The sequence below is a fragment of the Platichthys flesus genome, chromosome 6, assembly GCF_949316205.1.
Source record: "Platichthys flesus chromosome 6, fPlaFle2.1, whole genome shotgun sequence".
NCBI classification, from domain to species: domain Eukaryota; kingdom Metazoa; phylum Chordata; class Actinopteri; order Pleuronectiformes; family Pleuronectidae; genus Platichthys; species Platichthys flesus.
This window is the reverse complement of record NC_084950.1, coordinates 1,946,464-1,966,353: the sequence shown is the minus strand read 5'-3', so window position 1 is coordinate 1,966,353 and position 19,890 is coordinate 1,946,464. Positions and strand designations below refer to the sequence as shown.

General features: G+C 43.3%; 2 protein-coding genes across 2 annotated transcripts; one reads left to right on the top strand and one right to left on the bottom strand.

Annotated features, from left to right (window-relative positions):
• The first annotated feature begins 1,083 nt into the window (after nt 1-1,083).
• On the top strand, nt 1,084-4,280 carry arpin (actin related protein 2/3 complex inhibitor). The gene is made up of 6 exons (XM_062389196.1): nt 1,084-1,262; nt 1,913-1,988; nt 2,283-2,415; nt 3,177-3,383; nt 3,479-3,639; nt 3,923-4,280. Exons 1-6 carry the CDS (start codon nt 1,171-1,173, stop codon nt 3,929-3,931), a joined length of 678 nt encoding a protein of 225 aa, XP_062245180.1. The 5' UTR covers nt 1,084-1,170; the 3' UTR covers nt 3,932-4,280.
• Nucleotides 4,281-4,745: 465 nt separating this feature from the next.
• LOC133954655 (aminopeptidase Ey-like) lies at nt 4,746-19,549 on the bottom strand. Its single transcript, XM_062389080.1, has 20 exons — nt 18,440-19,549; nt 16,420-16,565; nt 16,193-16,323; nt 15,703-15,823; nt 15,109-15,263; nt 14,846-14,959; nt 14,620-14,763; nt 14,435-14,500; nt 12,954-13,019; nt 12,684-12,835; nt 11,280-11,356; nt 11,023-11,156; nt 10,356-10,411; nt 9,353-9,500; nt 9,180-9,268; nt 8,862-8,969; nt 7,816-7,983; nt 7,590-7,730; nt 6,623-6,686; nt 4,746-5,688 (listed from the first exon to the last, which is right to left on the bottom strand). Exons 1-20 carry the CDS (start codon nt 19,042-19,044, stop codon nt 5,548-5,550), a joined length of 2,826 nt encoding a protein of 941 aa, XP_062245064.1. The 5' UTR covers nt 19,045-19,549; the 3' UTR covers nt 4,746-5,547.
• Nucleotides 19,550-19,890: the final 341 nt, after the last annotated feature.

Genomic DNA, 19,890 nt, shown 5'->3' with positions numbered 1-19,890 from the left:
TAGATGCACATTTTTGCCTTGTGACGTGAAAGACAGTTTCTGCCTGGATGAAAAGATGCAATATGAAAAAACTTGGGTCCATAAATAAAGATGTTACTTTACATATCATTCAGCTTTTATACAAAGTGACTTGTGGAGGAGAAAGGAGTGAATGACTTTAAGAAACAACGAGAGGAGCAGAAGAAAGAGCAGGAGGAGGGGAGGAGGAGGAGGAGAAGGAGACTAGGAAACAACGAGAGGATCCTCACCTCAGGCCGAGCATCAGTAGCTCCCTACACATCTCTACCTTAACACCTCCCTCCTGTCTCCTCCACCCTTATCCCTCATACCCCTCTTTCCCTTTAAAAAAGGAAATGATATTTGTATTTTAATAAATATTAGGCAGCATTTAGTGGAAGTCGAATCGGAACAATAAAAATTCAATTTGTGCCAAACTGTGTGATTCTTTTCTAGGAAACATTCAATAACCAATAATTAACCTGTAATTATGTAATAAAATAAAACAAAACTAAATAAATACACACAAACACATATAAATCAATATTAAACAAACACAAGAAAGATAAATGAAGATCCCACATCTCAAACAAGTCTCGAAAAGAGTGAAATAAACACATTTAGTGCAATTAAGATAATTTTTTTAACATGTTTAAAATCTAACATTGTGAAAATTACAAATTACATAAAAAAGCAAATAAATAAAGACTTAACTGCATTAAAACAAGAGACTGTATAATTTACACACAAACGGTTTGAAAGCTTTAAAACAAATAACAGATAAAGTTCTTGTGTTGTCAACATTGTTCACAGCTTTATGTTTTTCATGACAGGAAGTGATGATCTATCCAGAAATGTGAATAAATAACAATAATAAAGTTTATATTGAATTATAGTGATGATTCTTATGCATTAGTAGTTATTCAACATACGTGTTAAACAACAGTATTAATTTATAATGATATCCATTTATTAACCTTCCTTGAAATTGTTTCCATTTTCCTCTTCTCACTTATTTCACAGTCGTTTCAGACTTAAGACCCGCACAGGTTCAGTCACACGGCGGAAGGAGCCGCTTCCACAAACGAGCGCACCTCGCTGCAAAAACCGGAAGTCAGGAAGTCAGGAAACAGGAACAATCTCGGGAAGAAGTGACAGAAAAGTTCATCAAACATGAGCCGAATTTACCACGACACGTCTCTACAGAACAAACCGGTTCACAACGAGACCTTCGACGGTGTCTGGTCCCCGTCCGCGAGTGAGAGGTAAGATCCTGAAGAACCAGAGAACGGGACCTGGTGTGGTTCCTCTGTGGTTCCTCTATGGTTCCTCTGTGGTTCCACACACAGTTACACTTTAATTAACACAACGTAACACATTATGTTGTGAGAAGTAACTGTTGCTTTTATTATCTGGCATTCAAATGATTCACCAAACTGTCAATACTGTGTTGACGTTCCTACTTCCTGTTTGTTTAAAGGTTCAGTGTGTTGGATCTGGTGGCCTCTAGTGGCGAGGGTGAAGATAGCATTAAATTGAATATTTCATTTATAATGTAAAGGATAAAAAGAAGGTTTTACTTTGTGTCTCTCGATCTGTGACTGTAAAAGATGGACAGTATGAAGCCCAAATATCCGGGATGCAGGTGCCGCCATTTTGAATTGGTGATTTTATTTGGAATCATAGTGTGTGCAGTAGTGATCATGGAATGAGCCACTGGTGCGATACACCAACTCAACGAAATTTTTTTATGTCATCCATCTTTGACACTCATCGATCCTGAGGTGGACAGATAAGTTTGTGGATTTTTTTAATACAGTTGTCCATGAAGAAGAAATTGTTGCACATACAAACGCTTCGTGCACAGTAATAACTTAGAAAGAATCAATTGGAATTTTGTTTTTCCCGTCACCAGCGGCGCGGGGGTTCTTCTGGAGGGAAAGCTGCTGGATGTTTCCAGACATGTGATCAGTGACGTCAAAAATCAAAAGGTGAAGTTTCCATTTCCAACGTGTCTTTATTAAATAAATTAAATAAAAAGCAATACTTAATAAGTTATTTGTTCAAAGTTGTCTGGTCGTGCCCTCTTCTTCTGTAGTGCTGCATCGGCACCTGGCTGGAAAAGTAGCCCCACCTACTGCTAACCTCCACAAACCCATCTCTAATGTATTCTCTGAAGGTTTATGAAAATGCGTTTAAAGTTTATGAGCCATTTGGACGGAAATCAGACAAGTGTGTCTAAGACAAAAGAGAAGGACATGACATCTCTGTTGTTTCCGACACAGGTCCGTTTCTATGTGCTGTACGTGAAACCCAGCCGCATCCACCGGAGGAGGTTCGATGCCAGGGGGAATGAAATTGAACCAAACTTCAGCGACACCAAAAAGATCAACACCGGCTTCCTCATGTCCTCCTACAGTGAGTCCACGTCTACACCACAGTAAACACTGGAGTAAATGTTTTCTCTGCGCCCCAGACTTAATTCGGTTGGGCCTCTGTCTGTGTTTTTTCCTCTGGCTTGTTGTGCTTTAAGATTTGCGTTGAGTCACCTGTTCCTGTTTCCAGTTGTGCGTTAGCAGTTAGTGTTAATCATAATATTCAGGGTCTGTTGTTATGTCTCCAGGCCGGTGACACCCGGTGCTCAGACGCTGTCTCTCTTCTGATTGTCCTTCTGTCTCATGCCGGTGAACCGATATGTCAGAACTCCTCCAGGGGATTTTCTTCAAATTTGGTGCGAACGTTCAGCTTGACTTCGGTGGTCAAAGGTTAAAGGTCAATTATCAGGAACCACCGTAGTGAATTTCATTACATCTGGCACAAACTTAGAGACTCACAGATTCACAGATAAGATTTGTTTGTCCTCTTGAACGTGATAGGACGAGTCCGACTTTAAAGAAGTTGCTCTAATTCCGATCAGTTGTCTCAGGTCCTCATGAGTCCTCCTGGTGTTTCCAGTTTGTTTTTTAAATCACGGAGCAGATGAGAGTGAAGCCTCCGAACTCACTGATGCAGATCTGAACATGATTTTATATGATGGACATTTTCTGCAATAACTCTACGTCTGTAATTATTTCTGATATCTGATCTGCAGTTCATCCCTTTAGTTGTTGTAACGTAGTTTGTCTCGTTGTGTGTTTGCGGCTGAGGATGATTCAGATGCTCCTCTTGTGTCCACACAGAAGTGGAAGCGAAAGGCGAGACGGACATTCTGTCTCACGAGCAGCTGTCCACGATTGTGGACAAACACGAGCTGATGAGAATAACCGACAAGCACCGACCCAGCGGCACCTGGGCCTTCTGGTACCCGGAGACAGAGATGGACAAAACCGAGCTGGAAACAGGACAGGACGTCCGACTGAAGACCAGAGGAAACAGTCCTTTCATATGTGAGTGACCGCCTCATCTCACTTTAACCCAAAACAGAAGAGTCCTCCGCTGTTTCCTGTCTCTATAAAAAAACGATTTTGATTTGTGCCTCAAGTCTCTTTAGCCAAAGTGGACGGAGGTTCAGTGACCAAGTGTAACTTTGCTGGGGATGAGAATGCTGGAGCTTCGTGGACGGACAAGATCATGGCCAACAAATCAGAACCAGGCAACACAAAGATGTCTGGAGACGGAGAGGGAGCGGGGGAGGATGAGTGGGTGAGTCCATAACCATAAATATATATGACACATGTGTGTGAGTGTAGATGATCTATACTAGTAATTAAAATGTAAGTAAATCAGGGATTTTCCTCCTTATCTCTCGTGCTTGACAAATGTCATAAATTGAATTCATTATGGTCTTAAAAAATCTTCAGTCACATATCAGCCGCCATTAGCTGAAGCTCGTCCACAGTCACTTCTGTGCTTCAGAATCAAAATGTCAGTGAAGCCTCAGATGAATAGAGAGAGGCTGAGTTCTCTGTCTGTGTTTCTGTCCCAGGACGAGTGATGAGCCGTCCCTCATCAGCCTGAGCCCGAGGCCCCCTCCAGCCTCCAGGTTGAGCTGCTCCCACTTGGCCCCGGTCCCGTTTATCTGTCTTCGGCCTGGACTCCCACATTCCACTGGGCTGTCGGAGCGGTTGCACAACGGACCGTGGGGCCGGACGCGCTGCGGTGCAGGACTCGATTCCTCCAGCGGCACGGACAGAATCCAGCTGTTGGTGGAGATGCAGAAACGGGAACTTGTTTTTTTTACTTTGGATCAAATCCCCATTTTTAAAAGACTGTAAATACTCCTGTCGTCACAGACACTAAAACAACAGCCCCCTACCCGGCTATTAAATATTATATTGAAAACACCTTTTGCAGCATTCTTTGTCCTTCAGGTCACTTCAAGAGACAAAAAGTGTATTTTATATGTTTTATGTCTGTGTCTGTGTTTATTTGTCTGTTTGTCAACAACTTTACATCAAAACTCTGTGAGAGGATGTTTTGTGGTTCAGGGAAGAACCCGTTCAATTTGAATGCAGATCCAGGAATTCTGTTTTTTAACTATTGTTAACATTTTGAAATCGAGCGTTTCACAACCTTTTCTTTGATTTCTATGAGAATTATTCATGGACCTCGATGAAAACATAATTTATGAGTGTGTGCAGAGTGGGGGGGGCGTGAGCTCCCCTGACGACATGCGAGTCAGAAAGCAGCTGCAAAGTTTGGCTTCAAATTTTAAGGTTTTCTTTCTGTAACAATTGAAAGAAGTGATCATCAAAGACATTTACTCATCATCATCATCACAGTCTTGTTTTCACATTTCAAAACTCATGTTGAACACAAAATGTATATTTTATTATGTAAAAATACAAGAATAATTTGTTTTCTTGATTATAAAATATATATTACAAACATAGACACACTCCAACAAACAGGTTTCTGTCTTTTGGATCCGACTCTGGAAATTAGCACCAAATTTAACTGTTGCATCAAACTTATCAAACTCATATTTACAATGAAATGAATCAAACAAATGAGTTTCCATGAAATTTCTACAGTGAAGTATTTCTGATAACAAACAAAAGCAACAAGAACAGATTGAAACTAAACAACTCAAATCACAGATTACTGTTTCCATTAAAAATATATGATATAAATAATGCATACACGTATTCTGTACATAAACTAAATCATTATCTGTTTTCTGATCTACACGTACAAAGGCCACAATTGCTAAATGAAATCTGTGATGTCGAGAAGTCGGAGTCTGAATATTACGACGTTGTAATTGAAGAGAAATTCAGATAATTAGTAATAATATAAGTAATAATTTAAGAAAACAAGCAGTGAATAAAATGTTGAAACAATCCGAATTCAACATTTTAACAGGAGCTGATCCTCATATACTTCCTCTAAAAATACATGTAGCCTGGAGTAATGATACTTCTAATATTTTGCTTCCCCCCCCACCTCCCCCCTTTGTTATATCACAACTTTATTCTTGTGCATTTAGGCGTTCATTTTCCCCCTCGGAGTGGCTGTGATACTTTGTCGTGCGGACCGGTCTTTCAGACCAGAATCCGGATCTGGATCTGTTCTTGTTTCCTGATGTCGACCGTCAGGACTTCAGTCGCTCTACGAATCCGTTTCCATCTCAAACCACTGGAGGATCTTCTCCTGGTGCTCCTTCACCCACTGGATGTTCACGCTGATCTGCTCGATGGCCTGCTCCTCCTTCATGTACATCAGATTGTTGTCGGTCAAGAATCGCACCAGCTGCACAAACACAGATGTGGGATGATGGTAACGTTAGCGTGTCGCAACTGAAGCACAATGTGGAAAAGTAATTTTATCATAATTGCCGGAAATGATTCACGAAATAAAATGTTACTCTCATACAGACGTTAGCTGTCAGTATCTCAGTGGAAAAGAAACCCTGCGTTCTGCGAAGCTCGAGACCAAAACCACAATTAGTCATATCTCAAAGTATTTCCTGTTGTGTTGCTAAAGCCTGATTCCTCTGATTAGTTGTGATTCATCTGTGTCACTGAGTTTAACTCTGGTCCAAGAATCTCTACAGAAACACATCAGACGTGAATCGATCCTTCAGACTCTCGTCCACCATCGATGAAGCTGGAAATATGAAACCCACACAAACGTAGCTTCAACCAGAGACTCTAGATGAAGATGGACGAAATGACAGCTCCAAAAATGAGCCCAAAACACCCTGATCGCCCCCTGGTGGTTGGCTGCAGTATAGGTCATAAACCCTGCCTCCTCCATGTTAGCAGAAGGGGCAAAGAGCAAACCAAAAAACAAAGTACATGTTAAATATGTGTCTCTCTCCAAATGAGGTCTGTGGCGTAAGATGGAGACACATCTTAATCTGTGATTCTGACGATCACAGAGACTGTTTACTACGTTTGGATCCGTGTGTGCACAGCATGGTCCTCACAGGAGGTCACAGCCACTTCACAGTTTGTCTACATGTCAGTTGTGTTGCACTTTGGATCAGTCAGTATTTCAGGGTTGAAAACAACAAACAGCAGCAATGGGAGAAGTCACGATGACAGAAGGACGTCAGATAAGATATCAGGGTGGAGCCAGCAACTCCTCTGATTTAATTACGGTGACTGCTGCCTGACTGGATCGTTTGACGTCACTGCTTCTCGGAGTTTATCACAATAACGTAATTAAACCTCCTGGTTACCTCCTCCAGTTCGAACTCGGTGGAGAACCTCCTGGCCACGGCCGCGATCAGACTGTGTCCGCCGCTGCAGCAGAGAAAGAGGCGACAGGATGTTAGACAAACTCACAACACAACACAACACAGTGGAGTTTCTGAGATCCCTGCTCTGGCTCTCTGTGTGAATGACAGGTGTCGGTGTTTGCTCCTGAAATGAATATACCTGTCTGTTGTGTAATCGTAAACCTTGATACTGAGCCAGCAGCTTCCTGACACACCAAGACTTTATGAAGGAAAGCTTGTGATAAGCACAGATTGAATAAGACGACCTTTGTAACTGATAAATCTCTTTAAGTCTTTTATGGCTCTGGTTGTTTATTCGAGTGTTTCGACCGCAGGACTCCAGGTTGATCTGCTGTCGCTCTAGAGTTGTGTAGTTGTTCCTCACTCTAGTCAAGGAACAAGGACAGAGGATGTGACTCCTGAGGCCCTATGAGGACAATGGTGATTTATGAATATGGGCTATATTACTAAAATGACTCTTCATCACCATGTTGAAGAATAAAGTCGTACTTTCAGGAACAAAGTGATAATATCGTGTGTCATGAGAGGATCAAGCTGTTCTCTGCGTAAAGTGATGAAAGTAGAATATCTTCTGAAGTTAAACTTTAGTAAAAGTTCCCCTTGCAACTTATCTTCAAAAGAAATTCTCTTTTTCTTTATTCTTGAGACATGGAAACTTTATTCTCACGTTAATCTTACTCCATGGTAGAGATTTAAAGTTGTGTAACAAACCTGGAATCTTTGAAACCAGGTTCAAACACAACGTCGGAGATTAACTCCTCATGAAGCTGCTTAATGCACATTTCAACGAACCAACGGTGAAAGCATCTTGTCTTCCAGTTCAAGTCTGTATTGGTAAAACCACATTCTGAGATTCATGTTCAGGACTCAGGACGACTCCTGAGACACAGTCCGGATAGAAACTTACCGGATATGTAGAAACTCCCAGTTTGCTCTGATGAAGTTCCAGGCCAGTGCCTGCCCTGCAGGATTCATGGCGATGAGGTCAATAATGTTCCAAACGTCCTTAAATCGGATCTTCTCGGGGTCCAAGGTGTACTGCAGGTATCTGCAGGACGAGGGAGACACTGGTGGTTCATCTAATCACAGGAATGCTCACGATGAAGCTTTTTATTCTGGATGTGTGGCTTCACCTGTTGAGCAGCCAGGTCTCTCTGCTGCAGGACAGAGCCGCCCGGAGCTGCTCCCTCTCCGAGGTGTCGTTGGAGCTCTGCAGCTTGTTCCAGGCAAAGTCCCACTGAGCCTTCCCACCGGAGGCCACCGCCTGGCAGAAGATGGTCGAGCGCAGGTTGGGATGGATGCTGAATCAGACACAAACACACAGATGCTTTTCTCTTGGTCCTGAGATGGTCACTCTGACGTTTTCTCCATCTGTTCTACGTCCATGGATTTTTCTTCCATCATTACAGATATTTATGTGGATGTCGTCTAAACACCGTTAGAGATGTTGGCACGTTTATGACAAAGGGCTTCATTGATTTTCACATTTGGAAAATAGGTGTCAGTCTGGTTTCAGTCTTGTCAGCAGGTTTACAAAAAACTACAGAATAAGGGTCTAGAAAGAACCATGCACCTGGTGCCATGACGCTCTACTCCGCCATCATACTGACCAGTGGTTTTAGATATGACCGGAATAAACCATGAACTTTAGACCACAGCTCAGACCTTTAGAACTTTGCCTCTGGGCTTCACATTCCATGCAGCGTACAGCAGCGTCTGTCCCCGAGCTCGGATAGCGATTCTCTGATTTGGATTTTATATGTGACACATTCACATACAAATGTAAAGTGCAAACGCATGAACACACATTAACACATGTCCATACATACAGAACATGCATGTGTGTTGAGGTGATGAGCAAATACAACACATTGCAAAATCAGTGTCTCTCATTTAAAGTTGCACTCGGACGACAGATTCCAGATTCTGTGTTTCTTTGATTCTCAGTTAGTCAAACGGGGTCGTGACCTTGACGAGTGCAGCTTTAAAGATAAACCACGATGCCGAGTCAACACCGACCATCATCACACGACACAGAGACACAATGAGACCACACCTACCTTCACTGAGTCGCCGCTGGAAAGTAAAGCTACAGAATATAATGACAGCTATTAAAATTAGACCGTTTACACCAGTTACAGGGGATTTCAAATATATACTTATCCAGAAATGTTTATACATGTTGGTGTTGTTTTTCATCCAGAAGGCAAACATCTTTGTAGCCATGGTCACACATTCTGGCAGTCCATTGAAACAGGCCACCCTGACGGCGAGGATCTGGCTGTGTCTAGGGAGGAAGTACAATTGTCTCATCGTTATATTCACGTGTGCAGATATTAAATAATAAATAACAAATGGGCTTTTTTAACTTTTACATTCACATCAAACCTTTACACTTGAGGAGAGAAATACTGAAGGGTAAGCTGAGGCTAAAGCTAAATCTGAATTCAGAATTCACTCTAAACAGTACAGTGATGTTCCCAGTCAGTATCCTTACTGGGAGGAGTGGTCCATCGGGACCCGGGAATGGTCTGTGTAGTTCCTGTAGAAGCTGTACAGCTCGCGGACCTGTTCCCGGAGGTACGTCTGCAGAAGGAGACAGAGTCACTGCTCAGGTTCAGGAGTTCATCCAATGTCACGTTAAGTTCAAGCAGTTCCAGAGACACATACCTGCATGGGGCCGTACACCTCGGAGCGGTCGAACATCAGGACAAAGTACTCCAGGTTGGTCATGGCTGACTTCCAGGGAATTAACTCCGTCTCGTTGCGGAGGAATCGCGTCAAATTCAGAGCCAGGGTCACGTCGACCAGTTTGGCCCTGAAGGAAAACCAAAGATCTGAGAGGATGATCTCATATTCCAGACGTGTTCTCTTAAGATACAGTAGAAGAGCCTGTGACACCAGATCCCAGTCACTCCAGCACTTCAGTGGAATCACTCAGCTCTGTCACACTCACAGCTTCCTTTCTAAGTACATGTTATTAGCAAAGCTCTTTCTGGCAAACGTCCTGGTTGCCTCACACGTCTTATTAACTGCAGCTCAGTATGTTATTATTACTTTTATATTTACTGCTTTATAAATACCCTTTTATAGTATTTATATACTAGTTAATATTGTCTAATGTGTCTATGTGTTTGGACTTTGTTTTTGTTGGATTACAGATTCACGAACATTTTCAGGTTCCTCTCAGGGTCTTTTCCCTGTTTAGAAAAATGTTTAAATTACTTTAAAGCTTCAGGCACATTTATTTATATGATTTATGATAAAAGGAGCTGCACATTATTAACCAAGAAGCTGTGTGACTTGTGGACATGGTTTTGTGATTTACTTTATGAAGTGATCGCCTGAGATGATTATGTTCCATGGTCTGGTTTCTGTTCCATCGGGTTATGTTTATTTGTTCAGCTTGTGCAGGGAGCAGAACAGTGGAGGAGGGAGAGGGAGAGGGAGAGGGAGAGGGAGAGGGAGAGGGAGAGGGAGAGGGAGAGGGAGAGAGAGAGAGAGAGAGAGAAAGAGAGAGAGAAAGAGAGAGAGCTGGCGATCAGAAGACTTAGACCAGGTCCTGGTGGGGTCAGTGAGGGCGGAGAAGCTGAACCATCTCCTTCAGGTTCACAACCCACTGAGACGATGACACAGATCACAGTGAATTGAAAGTCGAGGTCGGAGTCAGTACCTCGCCAAGTTGAACGCGTCATCAATGAGCTGCCCTCGGTTCATCAGTGGGATCGGCTGGAAGAATAACACGAACATGAGGCAGAGACCAAAAGGACCAAAGAATAATTTACTGAAGGTTATATTTCATTTATTTGATCATAGCTGTCGAGAGGCTCATTAGCAGCTCTGGGCTCGTCCACCACTCTGGTCCAGATCTCGGCTAAACAACTATTTGAAGGATTTGTTCAGACATTCATGTTCCCCAGAGGATTCACAAAGACTCACATTCAAACCACTCCAGTGACATTTGGTTCAGACGTTCATGTTCCCCAGAGGATTCACAAAGACTCACATTCAAACCACTCCAGTGACATTTGGTTCAGACGTTCATGTTCCCCAGAGGATTCACAAAGACTCACATTCAAACCACTCCAGTGACATTTGGTTCAGACGTTCATGTTCCCCAGAGGATTCACAAAGACTCACATTCAAACCACTCCAGTGACATTTGGTTCAGACGTTCATCTTCCCGAATTACTTTGGTAACTAAACCATATAAATATTGCTAATGGCCTAACGTGGTGACCTTTGACCTGCTTCTTGCACAAGAGGAAGAGTCAGGGGATCAGTGCAGGCGTTTTGGATTCATCCTCTGGGGAACACGAATCGGACCTTTGCTGACTCACCGATTGGTCTTGTTCCATCTGACTGGAGAGGGCATCCCAGTTCTCCGGGTTGTAGTTGACTCGGTAGTATCCGGCGCAGTTCACATTCGCCAGGATCCAATCTCCATTCTCGGTAATGATGTCGTTTTTCGTAACTGTTCAAAAGAGAAGTAACTAAATGAGACTCAACTCACTGTCAGTTGCTTCACATCCGATTTGTGTGTCTGACTCAAGCTGTTTGCTCCAAAGTGTCGTATATTGTGTTATACGCATGTTACCTGATTTATTGTCCAACCACATCAGAGGAAATTTCGATTTACTTGACATGAATCTGATCGGGACGTGCCACCAAAGACTAAACGGACAGAAAGAAAAACAGGGTATAGAAGCAACATATATTATGTATATATATATATATATATATATATATATTATAATAGGATACAGAGAGTTATAGTATAGACATTGTGTCTCAGGATGTTATCGTGTGAGTGTAACCAAAGACGTTTTCAACCAGGTCACGGTCAGTTGAATTATTTAGTTGTGCACCACGACAGTGGTGCACAACAGCTCTTAGTTAAAAAACATTTCTTTAGAACACTCCACATGTGGACAGTATAATCTGGGACAACAATGTCTCTGTTGTACATGAACTAATGTCTGTGACTCAGCGTCATCATCACGTCCCCGATAATCTGCCGTTTCCAGCTGAAGGCAAATTAACAGTTTCTGCTTCGTTTCTATTGCAAATTGTTCCCGTCTGCTCTCAGAGGCGTCATCAGGAAACGGACTGACCCCACGTCACTGACCACTTCCCCTCGTTGTGGGCTTTCTCGGTCACAGCTCTCTGAATGTAATTGTCTTGACCTGCTGTCGTTGGCCTGTTCCGTGACTGTTTCTCAGGACACAGTCTTTTCTCTCTTTCTCAGGACATTCCTAATTGTTATTCTGGTTACGACCAAACATTGTGAAATGGCTCAGATCAATTTTCTTTCTTTTCTCTGCTTCCTGCTCTTCTCCCGTAGACTCTACGGTTGACATGTTGGTTTACAGATTCAGTCGCCACAGTCAGAAACCAAAAGTACACATTGAGAGCAATATCTAGGCCGGTTCAAACTCTGAACTCTTATCTCATTGTCTTCAGCGTTCAACAGGAAGTGGAGGCGACTGTGCTCACAGCGCTGTAAAGTGATGACATCACCTGACAATAGATTAACGTTTCAACTTTGGTCTGAAGAGAGATAAACTACACTGAACCTGCATAAACTGTTTCTATGTGTGTTATATCTAGACGCTGGAGTCACAAGCTCGTTGCTGACTTTGTGTGTCTGCTGTTTGGTGCTGGTGGTGCAGGTGGTGTGCGGTGGTTTTATTCTTTCATTGAAAACAGTTGTGCACTTTCTCGCAAAATTCAGTGGGACTGGACCATAACGGCAAATAAAAACAAATTTCAGTTTTCATTGCAGCTCTACTTTATAAAAAGTTAAACTTGTGGGACTCCACATTTAAAGTTACCACCAGCAAACTGTAGTAAATACTTAACCTCGTATAAACCATCATTCCGACTATATGACTGTGATATAGCTAATACAGTTTTTGCTCTGGAGGATACAACATCTATAAACTGTCATGTGATTTGCTTGAAGAAATCGGCAGATTCTCGGCATGACTTCAGCTCAAACCTCGATTCAGACGAGTCGTTGAACAGGAAGTGCTTCTGGTTGACCTCTCCGCTCGTCGTGTTGATGGTGATGACGGGATATCCGTTCTGATTGGTCCAATTGTGCATCAACTTCCCAACCTCCTTGATCACACCATTATCGTCGTCCACGGCCTGGAAACAAGCCATGTGTCAATTTAGATTTGAACACTTACATAATGCAGTATAAATAACAATTATTCAGACAATAGTATGAACATATTCATCATCTCAAAACAAGGGATGCTGAAACCTTTTGTATGTGATCCCACAGGTTCTTCTCGTCGGTGTTACTGTACTTGAAGTCCGAGAGGTACATCTGCAACACACAAACAGAAGGAATGACAGACACACTTTCCTCCTGCTTTCAAAACAACGATTCAACAGAGGACAGTTTGTGTTGGGAGTTTATTTGTTTCATATTTCTGCACCTGCCTGTTCTGTTAGAAACTCTGATCGTGTTTTACCCTCTGCTGGAAACAAACAAAACGCTCTCACTGTGGACTGTGAACTGTGTCTTTGTGTTCTCCCTTTGCCACGGATTAAAACCAGATGTTGGAATGTTTGACCTCGGAGACACAGTAATGCCATGTTATTGTCAACAAATTACAATTTTGATATATGATGAAATATTTGTCCACTGACGCTGGAATAACGTTGTGTAACTGAGGGCATGACCATTCCGATCTGGGAGAGGGCTTTTGGTGGATTACCGGGGAATTGAGTGGCGTGCCGGGCTGAGGGTTCCCGTCTGAACGCTGGAGGCTCGCTCACCACAACCACAACCACGCAACCACACAGAAACCACACGAAATGCATCCGCTGCACTGGGTGAAATCTGCAGTGCATGCAAGAGGCCTGATGACGTGAGGACGACTCACAGCAAACTAACATAGCAACAAGCCACAGACACTCTGAGTTGTGAAACCACCTGTTCCTGAAGGAGGAAAACAAAAGAATCGGCAAATCAATCTGCTGCTCTTCCATCCAGCTGAGGGAAAGTGACGCAGCTTCTTGGATTCAGAAAACTCTTTGGTTGGAACCAGGGTTTCACAATATTACAGGGTGTTCGTGTGATTTCTGAAGCGGAAATTCTTTTTGACTTTTCTCACTGCCAATTAAAGCATCTAATAATAAAAACTTTGGTGTGGTGGTTTGGTTCCCCACCCAGGTCGTATAAGTCCTACTTTATGGTGAGCCAAAGGAGAGACTTTGCCAGGACTCTGTGGAGAGTGTTAACGTCCATTAGGACAACTCTATATAAAGATGGATAACGTAGAAAGTGTAGCCAAATCATCTCGATCGCCCCCTGGTGGCTGGTTGCAGTATGGGACATAGATATAGTTTAAGGAGAATCGTCTGTCTTCAAGTAAGATTACAGGAAAACTTCTGGACGGATTTCCGGGAACTGTGGTGGAAGGATGAAGTGTGCGTCTGAGAAGAAGCCGGTACATTCCGGTGCAGATCCGGGAATCTTTGTTCTTTCTCCCAGGGAATAAGTCGTGGATCCTGGTTTTAAAAAATCCAGCACATTTAGGGGACTGATATCTATCGGTGTGGGTAACTTGGTGCAGCTCGATGGAACTTAAGGGCCTTGTCGGAGGCACGAGCTCAACTCAGTGAACATTCTAGAAAGATATGTGATAAAGAAGAGAGTTCCTCTCTACTGACATTATCTGAAGATCATAGCTCAACTTCAGCCAATCTGAGAAGACGGGTAAAGTTATTTCTTACATTGACTCCTCGGTCGAACACGTTTTGACCCACGACGTCTGCCAGCATTCTCAGCACCATCGCCCCCTGCAGGGAAAACAAACACAAAAAGCACGTGGTCGTCAGCATCCATCGCGAAATATATATATAGAGAAAGAAACCTATCTAGTGTGAAATGCTGATTCAGTGGTGAGGTGACTCTGTACCTTACTGTAGGTGATTGAATCAAACATGCCGAGGATCTCCTGAGTGGTCTGGATCTCTCCCGGCGGGACAGTGAGCGGATGGGAAGCAGCCAGAGCGTCCTCCTCGAACGCCGTGTGGAGGTCAGACATGACAGACTCGTCTTTCTGCAGAAAACAAACACACAGAGTTTGGATTTGTATTGTTTGACTTCGCCTGCTGTGAACGTCCCTCCATCTCTCAACTCACCATTTTGAATGACGGCTCGACTGCATCCACGGCAAAGTAGGCCATGTAGGTGGCGAAGCCCTCGTTCAGCCAAACCTCATTCCACCATTTCATCGTCACTAGATTTCCAAACCACTGTCGAAGAAATGGGAATAAAAACCATAGACACTATTGTCAAATTCCAACCCACTAACACAGACCGGAGTCAGGTCCATGATCCAGAAGGATCTCATATCATTTTAGTTTTGGTCACAGGTGAAACGCAAAGTTCTTCTTGCTCTAACCTGATGAGCTAGTTCATGTGCAATGATCATAGCGATGGATTCCTTGTGCAACAGCGAGGACACCCCCTCCTCAAAGAGCAGATCTCCCTGCTGGTACGTGATCAGTCCCCAGTTCTCCATCGCAGATGGGTTCAAGTCTGGCAGAGCGATTTGGTCTATTCACAGAGAAGAGGACGGAAGGTTTCAATCAGGAAAAACTCATCGATCAACTCAAACTGCTCCTCTTACAGTGAAGGAAGAAACACATTCAATAGAGAAAGAGCAGGCAAGAAGGGAAACAAACTTTAGATCAGGAATTCAGCAGATACAAGAACAAACGCACAGAAAAAGAAGGCAACTTAACCGACAAATGGTGAGGACGAGGAGGCCAGAACCCTTTAGATGTGAGACACTGTGTAGCGTGTGAGTTTAATCAGGACCCGTTTAATCAGATGTTAACGGGTCCTGGCAGGTCCGGATTTGACTTGGAGATAATCATAGGTAACGGGTCTGGTGCGGGGCGTGGAGGAAAATGCCCCCACGCACGTTGTTTTAGAAACAGTGAACTTCAGTGGATGAGCTCCTGAAGCCTTGAAAACTTTCTCAAAGTCTTACCCAGCTTCTTGAGCGAGTAAATGATTCCAAACTTCGTCTCGTAGAACTGGAGGATCTTTCCGGTGATGTTGGCGGCATATTGAGCGTGTCCTGCCGCAATGGCTTCGGGACGAGCAAACGTCTGCACAGAAGAAACGTGAAGCAAACAAGGTTATTTTACTATAAGTCAAACATATTTTTATTGAAAACTACATTTGATTAACTCTGACTTTATGGAAATCTGTAGGAGCGATGTATGAAATATTAAATAAATATTATGTTCAGGAAACATGAAAACAGATTAATGATTTCTGTTATTTTAATATGGCAGTGACACTGTCTGGAATACGTTTATTCGGCCAACCTCAATTTCCAAATGTTTGTTGAAGAAAATTTTAAGTTTATTGCTAAAAATCCAAACAGGCCAATGTGAACACAACGTAAACATTTAATAATCGAATAATAATATACATATATATATGTATGTATATATATATATATATATACATACTTTAATCTCAACACGTTCATAGGCGGATTCAACTGATTCAAACTTTGAAACCGTGAAGGCGAACAGGTACGTGGACATCCTCGGTGTCGGGTAGAATTGAGTGTACTCCCACTCATCGTCTATGTTGGAGCCTGAGACGGTGGAAAGAAGAAGGAAGGACGTGTTTTATTCTGTGTTCACGTTCCAGAGGAGTGGTCGAACGTGAGTTTTTGTGTGTTTTTTTTCACCTCTAAATACTAATGCGTTACTCAGAGCCTTGGTGCCTTTCCTGTGGATGATGGTGATGTCAAACACAGCCTTCAACTCAGGCTCGTCGAAACAAGGAAACACCGTCCTGGCAAAGGTTGGCTCCAGATTGGTGGCGGCCAAGTATCTATGAACAGAGATAAGGACGGTCAGCAGTCCACCGGGTTCATGTGCTGAAGGAACACCAGATGAAGAGGGCGGGATTCACACTTGATAAAGAACATGTGGTTTATCACTTCTAAATGATGAGCACTGATAATGTGGTGGTCACCGTTTGTCTGTACCACGCACAGGAAGTCAGATGCACGGTCTTGGACCAACAACAGCTGGAACCGCTGAGCGACATCACAGCTACAGACTCCACAGTTTGAGAATATGAATTTAAATGAATGCAGTGAAAAGGGGAAAGAACAAACCCCCAGCGAGAGGGGACTAAGGGAATATCTTGTTTCCTGGAACAGAATAGAGAATGAATCAACCCACATGAGCACAATGTGTGGGCTGTGGTCATAAAGGGATCAGTTACCTCACAAGACACTGATAAAGTCGGATTGTTCTCTAGGAATACATTTTACATCTAGAATCCTGGATTTAAAATTATTTATTTATTTTAAAATAACCAAAACCAATCTGTACTGTTTTAAGAACATAGAAATAATACTAATGATAACAATAATAATATATAATAAACCTGTCAAAACACAGTTACAAGGTGCTTTACAAGTCAAAAAGGACAAACTGGAGCTGAACAATAAGAAACAGTTAAAAAGCAAAAGATAAGAAACTATTCAAAAGCAAGATAAGCAAAGATAAACCCGATTTAATAAGTCATTATATGATATGATTGGAATAGAGGTAACAAGGTTTCAGGTCACGACCCGACACCGATGTTTTTTCAAGTGTTGATGTTTCTTTGAAGTCGGGTTTTCATTTGTTAATTGAAGATTAAGAAAGCTTAATTTTGTCCAATGGGAAGCGGAGAAACGTTGTCCATCTTTAATTAGAGTCTATGGTTGGTGTGGTAAGTTGGCAAACAAACAGAAAGTCCCACAAGAAGAGTAAAGAAAGAAGAAGTGTCACGAGCGACCAGGGAGTTACAGGGCGGGCCGACAATCACACAACCAGGAAACAACACGACAAAGACGGGAAGAGAAACAAGGAAGAAACACACAAGGTGATAAACTGTGCGTCGGAAGATAAGCTGAACAAATGTGATTCCATCTGGGTCAAGGAGTCGGCGAACAAGTTGGTACATGAAACCAATTAACATCATTTTACACTCAGCTCTTAACAGAAGTTTCCAATGTGAACTTTAGATAATAGAGATATTTTTATGATAAATGTTTGAAATGATTTATCTGCCTGTCTCACCCGACTCTTTTCTTCACTATCATGCAAATATGGGAAAGAGCAGTCAAGGTGCCGTTTAAACACACGAATACATCTTATTTGCTGCGTCCGTGTTTTTTCTCCACAGTCTGGCTTCAAAGTTCACAAACACGCCGACGTCAGAAGAGACGATTCCTCAGATTAGTGAATGGGACGTTCAGAGGAGCATTTGAGTTCGGATTTCTGGGGAAATACTGAAGCCAAATGTAGATATGACATATATATTTATCTGTTTTAAACCCTTCTACTTCTTTTTATATTCTATTCTATTTTGGCACCAAACAGCCTTAAACAACTTTATCAATGATTAATAACCTCGGAGTAATAATCACGTTGTGTTAAAGTAGACGGACGCTCCAACTTTTTATTTTGAAACTGCACGAAAACACAATCAGCTAAATGTCAAAAAACATAGATGCATCAAAGTTAAAAAACGTAATGAGTTCTTTCCTGACGCAGACGACTTACAAGTCTCATAATAATCTGACAGGTAGTTATTACGCATTATATTATTACGAGTTGTTTCTCTAAAGGCAGACTCCACCAGGACACGCAACAACAAGCAATGATCACAAATTCTGCACAGAGAAATTTAAAAGCTTTAAACTTTACCTTGCTGGCTCCATATCACCTTCAAATTCAGGGACACCTTCTAAATACATGCTGAGGAACAGTCCATCCATAAACCCCCATGACCATCCCTTAAAATTCAGAAACAGGCTGTAGTTTCCTCCTGCCTCCAACGCCACGTTCAGCTGGATCTCCAAAAAATCAGCTTCCCCATGATGCACCACGGAGGAACGTATCTCCTCATTGGGGTTGTCTCTGTTCTTCACCACTGGGTCGGAAACTACCAGCCTTCTGCTGTGGAGGTAGATGCTGCTCGTCGACTGGACGCACTTCATGTTAACTGTGGAGTTTCCAGTGAAGACGGTGGTCTGGTTGGGAGTGGTGACGTTCACCACCTCAATGATCTGGTGGTAGAAGTGAGTCTTCAGGAAGACCTTGTAGCTCTCAGGTACCAGGTTCTTCGGCAGCCGCCTGTCAGGTGGCGGCTGCTCGGTGGTGGTAACGAAGGGGGGGCGGTCTGTCGGGTTCATCGAGCCGATCTGAGTCTTGTAGAAAATTATCATGGCAATGATGCCAGCGATGACAGAGACCGTCAGGACGATGAAGGCCCCGGCGATGAGCTTGGTATTGCAGGAGTTCTTCGCCATGGTGGCTGCTCCCTTCACTCAGTCCTGGAGGTCTGGTTGCTCCTCTGGTAGAGATGAGGCTGACGAGTCCCTGAGCCTGTGTGACTCTGGTCTGCAACATCTGATCCGTGCACATCTAAGTAACCTTCCTCCCATAAACAGGGCTTGGCCTCAGCTATTAATGGTCTGTACCAAGATTAAGCATTAACTTGGGCATTGACAAAGGAGCAAAGATTAAGGCTCATGATGCGGGGAGGGCGATGTTCATTGGTCTCGTTGTAAATAATCAGTCAGATTGCGCGCTCCCACATCTGGAGGTGGTTACTGTGTCTTCCCACTAATGCAGGGGTTACGTAAACCTCGAGGAACACTTTATCCACACACTGCACTCTGCAGCCCATCACACACATCCCGCTCCCTCTCTGCGAACACAGCACACCCTGATCACCGTCACATTTCCACCGGACACCAGAGCTGCAGGGGAGGACATCATCTGCGACAGCAGGAGAGTCCAGAGTCCTGTCCTCAAACTCGCCCCCCTCTTCTCGGGCCAAGTCCCACAGGGGACAGAGGAGTGGCGTCCCAGTATCAATGTGAACACAGGTCCTGTGAGACTGACAACCTCCCGACAAACCAGAAGCATATGAGGAGAGCAGTGCTGAGTAGGCTGGTTAAGACCGGGGGGGGGGGGGGGGGGGGAGAGAGAGAGAGAGGTGGAGAATGAGATTTGGGAAATCACTGAATTGGCTGGAAAGCCCCAAACCTCAGGAAACCATAGCCATCACACACATTCCTCACCTCAGGATAGGAAACAACAACACCAAGGCGTCCATGTACGAAAACAGGGCGCAGCGCCAGTGGTTTCTA